This window comes from Pocillopora verrucosa, chromosome 7 (genome assembly GCF_036669915.1).
Source record: "Pocillopora verrucosa isolate sample1 chromosome 7, ASM3666991v2, whole genome shotgun sequence".
NCBI classification, from domain to species: domain Eukaryota; kingdom Metazoa; phylum Cnidaria; class Anthozoa; order Scleractinia; family Pocilloporidae; genus Pocillopora; species Pocillopora verrucosa.
The window spans coordinates 1,431,238-1,441,849 of record NC_089318.1 but is presented as its reverse complement, the minus strand read 5'-3'; the positions used below and the strand labels follow the sequence as shown (position 1 = coordinate 1,441,849).

The window sequence follows — 10,612 nt, the reverse complement described above, 5'->3', positions numbered from 1 at the left end:
TTTAATCTATATATTTAATCTATATATATTCAATCATTTGCATAATATGGCGGATGGACACGTTTTCCTAGCTCCGAAGGCTGATCGCTTTATCTCCAGACCGCGGCTTGTTAAGACCAGTTCCTTGCCTGATTTGAGTAAAGTATATACTGACTCAACTCTGGTAGTCGCTGATCAGATTAATAACAAGAATATGTCTACTTCTGTACCCGAATACGGTTCGCTTTCTTCGTCCTTTGAAATGAGCGAAATGGCTGCTATCAAGAATGCATTAAATGGACGGTCCGTCAACTCCCTGAAGGTGAAAGATCTAAGGGACGAACTTGAAAAAAGAAAGCTCTCTAAATCTGGCAGGAAAACTGAGCTGGTTAAAAGACTCAAGGAGTCGATTTTGTCAGGATCTGGTGAAATTCAAATTCCCCGCCACAATGTCAACCAACCGTCACCTCGGCCATCGGCTGTTATAAACCTGGACGACACTAGCAGCAGCCCAGAACAACAGAGTCACACATGCAATGGCTACAAATCCCTTAAAGATCTATACGACCGCTTGGAAAATGAGGTAAACAAACTCAAAGACTTGTATAGATCTCGATTAACGGACAGTAGAGTAATACAGTCAACCTGTAAATCATGTCAAAATCAACAACGGATACAGGAAGAAAATCGCGCTCTGCGAGAGCAACTTCAGCTAATGAAACTATAATTCATTTATGATCCTCGAAACCACTTAGAGCGACAGGAGTCATTACACGTGATTGCACCATTAACACACATGTAATTAACAGATCACAACGGTCACAAGCCAACAAAATCATCTAATCATGGTAGAAATGGACGGAACTATGAGCTTGAGAGCAGCGGCCCATAAAGCTGTGCAACCCACGATAAACCCAGTACTCTAACGTCGTGGCAAACTCTGAAAGTCCCTTGGGCTTCGATGTCAGTTTATGACTTAGAAAAATCTTTATAGAATTCAGGTGTCCATTACAAGCGGCGATGATCAAAGGAGTAGTTATCTCGCTGCCTTTTAGGGTCTTCCGGCGTTACGAGAACGGTTTTCCTTTCGTCGGTGTTCAGCCGCTTTATAAGATCTTCCAGACCGGAAGAACCGTCACGAGCAGCGTGATGAACTTTCTGAATTATGGCATCTTTATTAAACAGCATATCGACCATTTTACAGAACACACGCGAAACCTCTAATTTATTATGCGCCTCGCTTGAGAGAAAGCAACAAAAATCTTTAAAGTCAAACCTAATATAAGCAGACTTTCATGATTTCATTCGTCACGGTACGAATAAACGAATCATTTCACTAGTGTTGGATTCAGTCTGTAAATTTTGGTAAATTGATTCAAAACTCAGTAGCAGAGACTGATACCGAGTGTAGATTGGCTTGAAAGAGTGTACTATTTTTCGGGTGGCCATACCAGTCCCTACGAGTACAAAGAGAAGTTCTTACTTGAGAGTACAAAAGTTCGTCTGGTCAATCGCCTTTAACCGAAAAAGGAAAACTATTGAACTGAACAAAAATGCGAGGTATTGACGTTCTGTTCTCACTGCATTCAGTTTCAAATTGTGCCCCAATCCCCCGGGTGCCCCAGTCTGCGGGACGGTTACTGAACTGTGTCAGGGGTAGGTACGTCATGTACGCGTCATTATTATGTCCTGTCAGGGGTAGGTACGCTGACCACCAGTAGCCATTTAATTCAATCGATTGCTCATTTAACTTTTCTCACAGAGCATGGCTCACAGGTTTTCTTCTGTGGTGCGAACGATCAGCAGAGATCCCCGAATATTTCTCCACCGTCAAAAGCGTCATTTCAGCCCTGTCTTATTATCACGAAGCATGGTGAGTTATGTATTTTGAGCAGTTATGACGTTCACTCAAAACGTGAGAGATATTCTCCAACAAATTACGCGCGGTCCTTTTTAATTTTATGTTTGAGGTAATAGTTAAGCTGTAAATCAAAGAAAACGCCTCATTTGATATATTTTTTCTTTCTTCTTGTCTCCTTTTCAGTTGAAAATATGTTGTTATCGTAATGAAAAGTTTCCTCTTGGTCACTCCTCGGAGTGATAGAGTTAATATACATTTAAAGAAGATACTTCATATATTTGTGGCCAACAGGCTTCAAGAATTGAGACTGATAGTTTTGGAGAAATAGACGTTCCAGCTGGTAAATACTACGGAGCGCAGACAGCGAGATCAAAGCTGAATTTTCCTATTGGTGATGAAACTGAACATATGCCGGTATGTTGATCATGATCTTCTCCTACAAATGACATCTTGTTCTAGAGTACATTGTAGATATTACTTTATACCAATAAAATTTGCCAGTGTATACCTTTTACCAACCTAGTTTGGGGTCTGCATGATAAGTTACAGACCAAATTTTACTCTACTTATGTTTGGCCCAAGCGTAAATCAGGTCATCAAATTAAGTGGAAAAACCAAGGTTCTATAACTTACAGAACGGACCAGGAAACGAGGTTAGCAAGATATTGATTATCTCTAGGTTCAAGTAGAGGGGGAGTTTTTAATTGAAACAAACTTTTGAATTTAGCAGGTTGTGCAGTGAAATGTGACCTGCTAAATTGACCAGTCATCACCCATGTACTAACTGAAAGATCTAATAAGTTAAACGAATTCTGGCTTCTCCAATGTTAGTAAAGGTATTACTTAAAGCAATTGTCTACCTAGGAACACTTTTTATCAGTTAACAGGAAAGGTTCAGAGAGAATGTAAAAGAACTGGTGGGTGATATTTTTTAACCATGAGCTATTACAACTGGGCATTATTCAACAAAATGTAATGATGGAAAATCATTTGGTTACTGGTAATAGTGTATTGTTGGTTTTGTCTTTTTTCTGATAGGCTCCAGTGATTCGTGCATTTGGTTTCTTGAAGAAGGCAGCTGCAGAGGTCAATAAGGAGTTTGGTTTGGATGCAAGTGTAGCTGATAACATCATGAAAGCAGCAGATGAGGTACAAAACATTGGATTAACCCTTCAATCCCTAAGAGGGACTAGCATCTAATTTCTCCTTATGATGTCACACTTGAATTACACATTAAGGTGACGAGAATAAAAGAAATGATCACCAAGGAAAGAAGTTCTCAATTAAGATTTTAGATATGTGAAAATTCACATATTTGCACTGCGGTGGAGAGATGAAATTAGGAGATCCTCGCAGCTAAGAACACTACTGAAACTAGTAGTTGTAAAGTTGATCTCCTAATTTCATCTCTCCACCGCAGTGCAAATATGTGAATTTTCATATATCTAAAATCTTCATTCACTTGGATGTTTATTTGTACCCAATTCATTGACCAGCTCCCAGTTGGTTAGTTAGCTCAATTGGTAGAGCGCTGCACCGGTATCGCAGAGGTCATAGGTTCAAATCCCGTACGGGCCTGAAATTTTTTTCAGGTCCTATTTACAACTACTCATTTCAGTAGAGTTCTTAGCTGTGAGGATCTCCTAATTTCATCTCTCCACCGCAGTGCAAATATGTGAATTTTCATATATCTAAAATCTTCATTCACTTGGATGTTTATTTGTACCCAATTCATTGACCAGCTCCCAGTTGGCTTGTTAGCTCAATTGGTAGAGCGCTGCACCGGTATTGCAGAGGTCATGGGTTCAAATCCCGTACGGGCCTGAAATTTTTTTCAGGTCCTATTTACAACTACTCATTTCAGTAGTGTTCTTAGCTGTGAGGATCTCCTAATTTCAAGTTCTCAATTTTTAACAAATTCTCCTTGTCAGCACCTCAGGAAATGTATATAGAGATTAGTATGGAGAATATATATATTGATGTTGGAGAATATATATATTGATGGTTAATGAATATAAATAATATTGAAAAGGTGAAAACTTCATTCAGTACCCCCTGGGTTTGGGTCTTGGGTGGATAATAGGGTTGAATTCTTGTGCAAGACACATAGCTGTCGCAGTGCCTCTTTTCATCCAGGAATTTAAAACCAGCATCTGTCACCTGTCAGGGGAACTTGGTGAATTACCAGGAGATAATCTACTGTAAACTAGGATCCCTCTGATGGGAAGAAAAATGCCTCTGGTTGTATTACTTTTGGATGATATTACAGACAAATTGAGATATGCTCAAGCAGTGTGGCTATCTTGTGTTACTCACTCCAACAAAGCTGCAAATTTGTGGAGTTATAATATATATAATTATAAAAGTATTAATTGGAGCATCTTTGATTCCAGGTGATATCTGGGAAGCTGAAGGACCATTTTCCCTTAGTTGTTTGGCAGACAGGTTCTGGGACACAGTCCAACATGAATGTTAATGAAGTGATCAGTAATCGTGCCATTGAGCTGATGGGTGGCGAGATGGGATCAAAAAAACCTGTCCATCCTAATGATCATGTCAACAAAAGCCAGGTCAGAGGCTTATTTTAGCTTGCTTAATATTAGGGTGGTGAGAAGGAGAGAATCCTCATATAGAATGATGTCAAAGTGCAAAGTTTTCACAAATCATGAGGGGCTACATATCTTTCTCAATGATGTGATTCATCTGGTGGCTTACCCTTCAGAATGTTCCCATGATTTCGATTAACTTTGCAATGGGAGGGGGGAGGGGGGAGGGGGGAGGGGAGGAGGAGAGAAGAGAGAAAGGCAGGGATCCTGGTGGCCTTATGATCGTTGACTGTGTTGTGTCTCCATATTTTTTTCATGATCACTGTAACCAATAAAAATAGCTCCTTTATGTTTTAATAACAATATTTTTCTCTCTGATTACAGAGCTCTAATGACACATTTCCAACGGCAATGCATATAGCAGCAGCAATGGAGGTGCATGAACGTCTCTTACCAGGACTAAGAAAGCTTCATGGTGCACTTCAGGCTAAGAGCACAGATTTCAAAGATCTTATTAAGATTGGTAGAACACATACACAGGTGAATTGTCTGATCGTGTGTCTTAACAGACCGCAATTGTGTCACATGCTAATTACCTTATACAGCTCAGTGGAAATCCTCAGGAGTTTGATGCTTTCTCTTTCTTTGTTTTCCTCTGTTAACCCCCTTCACTCCCAAGATCTGATTATTAATTCTCCCCTCCAGCTGCTACACATTTCTCTGTAAACTATTTACAAGAATTTTGGTGTAAGATCAAAGCAATAAATTCTACCTGATAAGTTTGAGTATCCTCATAACTTTTTTTCTGAACAATTTACAGATATTGGAGGAAGAAGCTACATGTTAATCACTTTTAAAAATCACGAACATTATCAACTTCTCATGAAAAGAATCCCAATGAAATTTCTCCCATAGCCCTAGTCAATATACAGTGAGTTGCATAGCATATGAACAATGTGTTGATTATCAGTGGAGGATTTGATTAATCATCACCTTTTACATGTTTTCATTTTTACAGGATGCCACGCCCATAACTTTAGGCCAAGAATTCAGTGGTTATGTTAAACAGATAGAGTATGGTATTGCAAGGGTGGAGGGCACCCTTACAAGAGTATATGAGCTGGCTATTGGTGGAACGGCTGTGGGCACAGGACTGAACACAAGAATAGGATTTGCTGAAAAGATGTCAGCTAAGATTGCAGAGTACACTAAGCTACCATTCACAAGGTGTGAATTAGACAGTTGATTTGGAATAAATATATTACTCTAAGTACTGTTCTATGATATATTCAAAATGTTTAGGATTGTTAATTTGTAAGTTATGAAAAGCAGTTACTATTTGACATGTAGCTTCATGTAGTTATGAATTTTTTTATTTATTTTATTGCTTTGCACCTTATTTTTAAGAGATGATGTAATTTCAGAACAAACAATTTTAATTAGTGGGCCATCATTTTTTGAAAAAACAGTTTTTTCTTTAATTTACTTTAATCTTGAACACCAATACTTTACTTTAATCTTGAACACCAACAAGACTTCATGCAGTTATTTATTATCTTCTTTGTTTCCTTTAGTGCACCAAACAAATTTGAAGCCCTTGCAGCTCACGATGCCATGGTAGAGCTTCATGGAGCACTCAATGTGATCGCTTGTAGTTTGATGAAGATTGCAAATGATATCAGGTTTTTAGGCTCAGGTCCTCGCTGTGGATTGGGTGAGCTGACGCTTCCTGAGAATGAACCTGGGAGCAGTATCATGCCAGGTAACAACACAATTCATAACACTAAAGTACTGAACTGTTTCACTCGTACAGAATCACACAGGGTTCACTGAATCCTGAGCAGGTATGATAAAACAGTTCGGCAGTGGTGCCGGCTCTCTATTGGTTACAGAGAAACCCTTAACATTACTCTTACCCTGCTTCATGTACAGTGTACATGTATCAGTTTATATTAATGCTCTTCCCCCAAGAGGCCAATTGAAAATGTTTTGCTTACCCGAGGTGGTGCTTAGAGCACTTTCCTATTGTGTGTTGTTAACCACAGCCAAGGTAATTAGAACAGCCAATCAGAAGAAAGGAAAATACCCTGAAGAACCAATGAAAATTCAAAGTGAAAACAAGCAAATTTCCTAAACATAAGAAAGTGGGTGTGGCCAAGTTATAATTGGTTCAAGTTTTGCATCTAATTGGTTGAGTGGCACAAGTTTTCTAGTCCAATTACTAAGGGAAGTTAATCTAAAACCAATATAATCCTTACTTGCATTTGACACTCCATCAAAAATTGAGTAAGGAATATAATGATAACTTGTTTACAAGTTTCCTGTTTTGTTCAATTAGGCAAGGTTAACCCAACCCAATGTGAAGCCATCACCATGGTCGCAGCTCAAGTCATTGGCAATCAAACAGCTGTGTCAGTTGGTGGAAGTAATGGTCATTTTGAATTGAACGTCTTCAAGCCAATGATAATCAGAAATGTTCTGCAGTCAACACGGCTTATTGGAGATGCATGTGTAGCCTTTACAGATAACTGCATTGTGGGAATTCAAGCTAATGTGGATAGAATCAACCAGTTGCGTGATGAGTCACTCATGTTAGTGACAGCATTGAACCCTCATATTGGTTATGACAATGCTGCTAAGATTGCAAAGAAAGCTCACAAAGAAGGCACAACTTTGAAGGAAGCTGCTATAAGCCTGGGATTGTTAACAGAAGAACAGTTTGCTCAGTGGGTGAGACCAGAAGACATGTTAGGACCAAAGTGAAAAATATTTAACATTGGTGGGACATGAGTTGAAGCAAAATGAAAAACCTCAAGTTTTCAACTCACATTTTCCAACTTTTACTAGGTTTTAAGACAATTTAACAATTTGTGCAAGTTATCAAGTTTACAACTGAGCTAATTTCAAAGCATTTGCCTTGAAACTTCTTTTGCAATCCAGATGCAGTATTGGTAGTCCATTTAATTTAAAGACAATACATATAGATGTACATGTACATGTTGTTCTTGAAATTAAATGCCCACTATTCCAGTGCAGTGAAATTACGCAAAGGGGTGATTTTCAAAATTAAAGTACCTGGCTGAGAGTTGCACAAAAAGAACACCTCCCAGAAACATAATGTGGTTAATTAGGTCAAGCTGTGTTGTGGATTTGGGTTGTATTAATGTTATTCAGCAATTTGTGAAATACAGCAGCTGTGACTTGGTGGTTAGGCAAGAAAGTAAATTTGCTGTTTCATCAACCAAGTTTTTCATCTGTTTACAAAAACAACATTACAAATTAAAAATACATTTACTTTTCTAGTTCCCTTCTCACTTGTACTTCAGAGTATTTTTATCGTTCAACCTTGTTTTTAACTCTTTAACTCCCACGAGTGACCAAGACAGAATTTCTCCTTACAACATCATTACAATATCAACCAGATAAGTGACAAGAATAACAAAAAATATCAAATTGGGGATAATTAGTTGATCAAATAATAAATTCTCTGAACTAACACTATAAGAATTGTATTGTTGACAGTAAGGAGAATTATGGAATGGAGGCCTTCATCAGGGTATAAATTCATGGTGGTAGGTCCATAATTATGTGGTATTATTCACAATCAATCCCTCCCCCTACCACATGGATACAATCCAAATGGACTTTTCCACCAATAGCGTAGCTCCATTCTCAGCAAGTAAACACACACACAACCCACAGTTCCTTCAATTGCTCTGACAAAGGGCTAACACTCAAAACATCAGCTTTCAACTCTTTACAGTGTCCAATTAACCCTTTCAACTCAGTTGATAATACTAAATGACCCTGTTCTACTCTCCCATCAACACAACACCACAGTTTCTTTAGAAGCTTACCCCCTTTATTCATTTGACTTTCTGTTTGCTTAGAATACCATCACACAAATATAACAACTGAGTGCTATGGATTGTACTTTGTATAAAAGATTAGTTTGTTCTTTGAACTGAGTTGGCACCAAAAGATTACAGTACCATGTCTGTACTCTACTAGGAGCTAAGGTGCAAGCATACATTTTGCATTTCAGGATTGCAACATGGGATCATGGGTGCAAAAGACCCTCCTGAAAGTGACATTCACATATCAGTGATTTATGTCTCTTCCTCAGCTCACAGGAAAGTTAGTTGTTGGCATCTATTTTTCTTGCCCACCAAGAAATTATCTCTATAAATTTTCTCCCTGCTCTGTTACTGGTCATTACTGGCATCATCTGAAAGCACGTTGTATAGCACTCTGATGCTCAAGGTGCAGTTTGAACAACATACAATGTTGTGTCCATTTTCCAAATCACTGTCACTTATCACATACTCTCCACTGCAGCGACACACACTTGAATAACTCTCTGTATCTGAAACAAAGTAAAATCATTTTCACTTGGCAGGTGCACTGCATGCACTGTGTTGCAACTACAATCAGTGGCATTTTTAGAATATTAAATTATGCATCAAATGACTACACCCAATGGGTTATTTACACAAGGTTCAACCCAAACCAAGGTTTTACGCAACCAGTGGATCTTGGGCTTTAAGAGGGTTGATTTTATTAAATAGATGTCCCTCCATTGTCAGCTTTCAGCCCTCTCGATGCCGTTCATAAAAATAAATTTTCAAATAAAAGGTTCAGCTAAGCTGAGGATTGTCCAGGATGCAGTTTTGTTAATCAACGGCTAGGCTTTGTCTATAAATAAATAATCAGTCCAATGAGATGTAAAATATACAGAATAGGGTACTAAAGACACTTACAAAGAAACACTCCTGTAACAGTATTTTGATCCATTTATTCTGTCTGCCTTTCCCCCACCCCCTCTCTCCTTAAAATTCTACAGCCCTTAAACATTGCTTCATGATGAAACACTGAAGATCATCCAGAGTAGTAAACTTCCTACTGGTAATCACTAACATAGCTTTTTTATATCTAAGTGAATGTCCAAGTTTGTTTCAAGTTGTTTCTTTAAATATTACCTTCATGATATTCCATGTCATCCAAATCTACTTCATCACTTACTGGCCAATCTTGTGACAAACCCTGTTCTATAAAATTAATATTATGATCAAATAGGTATAATCCAAATCTAATGCTCAAAATATACTTTGAAAAAAAATGTCCTTTCTTCTGTTAATGAAATAATCTAGGAACTGAATATGAGAGTTTTCTTCCCAGTAATGAACACTTCTTAATCAGTAGTGAAAACAAAGATTGAAAAATTCAGGCCTGTACAGAAATTGAATTCGTGACCTCTGTGATACCAGTGCAGTGTCATACCAACTGAGCTAACAAGCCAATTGGGAGCTAGTCATTTTTTTGGTTTGTAATTATCCTAAGGACTGACAGAATACTGGCAGATTAGGGCAGTCCACCAAGGAGTTTTATAAGACAGGTGTGAACTACTCTACCCTGGGCCCCCTGAATTGGGGGAGGTGAAGGGGAAGAGGATGTCATAGTATAAGAGGGCTCAGCCACCTTAGGTTATATTTTCTCATGAGAACACACAATTTTTTTTCTTTTTAAGCTTCAAATTACTATTATTATTATTATATCAGCTATGTTATACATCTTAATGCTTTGAATCCTAATGGCACAGTAGGGCGCTAAGCATAGCCTAAAGGCTATGTCATAAATTAACCTAATTTCCTAGTCAATATCTATCCATATATATGCATTATTGTTATTATTATTATTATTATTATTATTATTTAGCTTTTTTCATGTTTGATTATTGCCGTCCATTCTTCCTTGTTTTATTTTATCTTTATTTATCACACCTTTGAGTTGCCTGTCACAGTCTGCTCTTGTTTCTTGGTTATTAAGGATTTTCCAAGCCTTGTCAATGGCCAGAAACCTCTTGTAGGCTTTGTCACGATCTTCTTGACTTAATGATTCATCCAATTTATCTGGGTGTACCTTGGAGGACAGGCGTAAGAAGATCAGCTGATCAGACCTTGCTTGTCAAAACAAACCTTGCCAATAATTAACATACACGATTAGTTTCCAAACCTTTAGTACAAGTCTTTGATAAGCTCGTTTAATTTCTTCGTGGCTGGAGTTTTCGGAAACGCCAAGCTCTTGGTAAGGATTACTCAAATCTGTCGAGTTCATTGACTAGTTCTCACGACTGTCTGCCATAGTTACACTTCATTTTACGAGAGAGAATGAACACTAATACCTTTCTAATAGAGGATTTGATTGGCTTATTTTACAAAACTTCCAA

The 10,612-nt window shown here is 38.0% G+C and overlaps 2 protein-coding genes and 1 non-coding gene across 3 annotated transcripts; 2 read left to right on the top strand and 1 right to left on the bottom strand.

The window, feature by feature from the left end:
* The first annotated feature begins 1,694 nt into the window (after positions 1-1,694).
* LOC131791856 (fumarate hydratase, mitochondrial-like) lies at positions 1,695-7,688 on the top strand. The gene is made up of 8 exons (XM_066170480.1): positions 1,695-1,852; positions 2,132-2,254; positions 2,879-2,989; positions 4,234-4,410; positions 4,771-4,926; positions 5,405-5,613; positions 5,961-6,148; positions 6,725-7,688. Exons 1-8 carry the CDS (start codon positions 1,745-1,747, stop codon positions 7,147-7,149), a joined length of 1,497 nt encoding a protein of 498 aa, XP_066026577.1. The 5' UTR covers positions 1,695-1,744; the 3' UTR covers positions 7,150-7,688.
* Positions 3,592-3,664, top strand: Trnat-ggu (transfer RNA threonine (anticodon GGU)). Its single transcript has one exon. It is a non-coding gene; the product is annotated as a tRNA-Thr (tRNA).
* Positions 7,689-8,226: 538 nt separating the features above from the next.
* Positions 8,227-10,535, bottom strand: LOC131791855 (DPH4 homolog). Its single transcript, XM_066170503.1, has 4 exons — positions 10,399-10,535; positions 10,167-10,305; positions 9,366-9,434; positions 8,227-8,752 (listed from the first exon to the last, which is right to left on the bottom strand). Exons 1-4 carry the CDS (start codon positions 10,498-10,500, stop codon positions 8,592-8,594), a joined length of 471 nt encoding a protein of 156 aa, XP_066026600.1. The 5' UTR covers positions 10,501-10,535; the 3' UTR covers positions 8,227-8,591.
* Between the last annotated feature and the right edge of the window lie 77 nt (positions 10,536-10,612).

What these genes read in the sequence shown, in the direction of transcription:
- LOC131791856 (XM_066170480.1), top strand. Translation starts at nt 1,745, where the DNA reads ATGGCTCACAGGTTTTCTTCTGTGGTGCGAACGATCAGCAGAGATCCC. An exon ending in TCTTATTATCACGAAGCATG is followed by an intron (nt 1,853 to 2,131) that starts GTGAGTTATGTA and finishes TGTGGCCAACAG; the next exon opens with GCTTCAAGAATTGAGACTGA. An exon ending in ATGAAACTGAACATATGCCG is followed by an intron (nt 2,255 to 2,878) that starts GTATGTTGATCA and finishes TTTTTCTGATAG; the next exon opens with GCTCCAGTGATTCGTGCATT.
- LOC131791855 (XM_066170503.1), bottom strand. Translation starts at nt 10,500, where the DNA reads ATGAACTCGACAGATTTGAGTAATCCTTACCAAGAGCTTGGCGTTTCC. An exon ending in CTGTGACAGGCAACTCAAAG is followed by an intron (nt 9,435 to 10,166) that starts GTGTGATAAATA and finishes TTAATTTTATAG; the next exon opens with AACAGGGTTTGTCACAAGAT. An exon ending in TGACATGGAATATCATGAAG is followed by an intron (nt 8,753 to 9,365) that starts GTAATATTTAAA and finishes ACTTTGTTTCAG; the next exon opens with ATACAGAGAGTTATTCAAGT.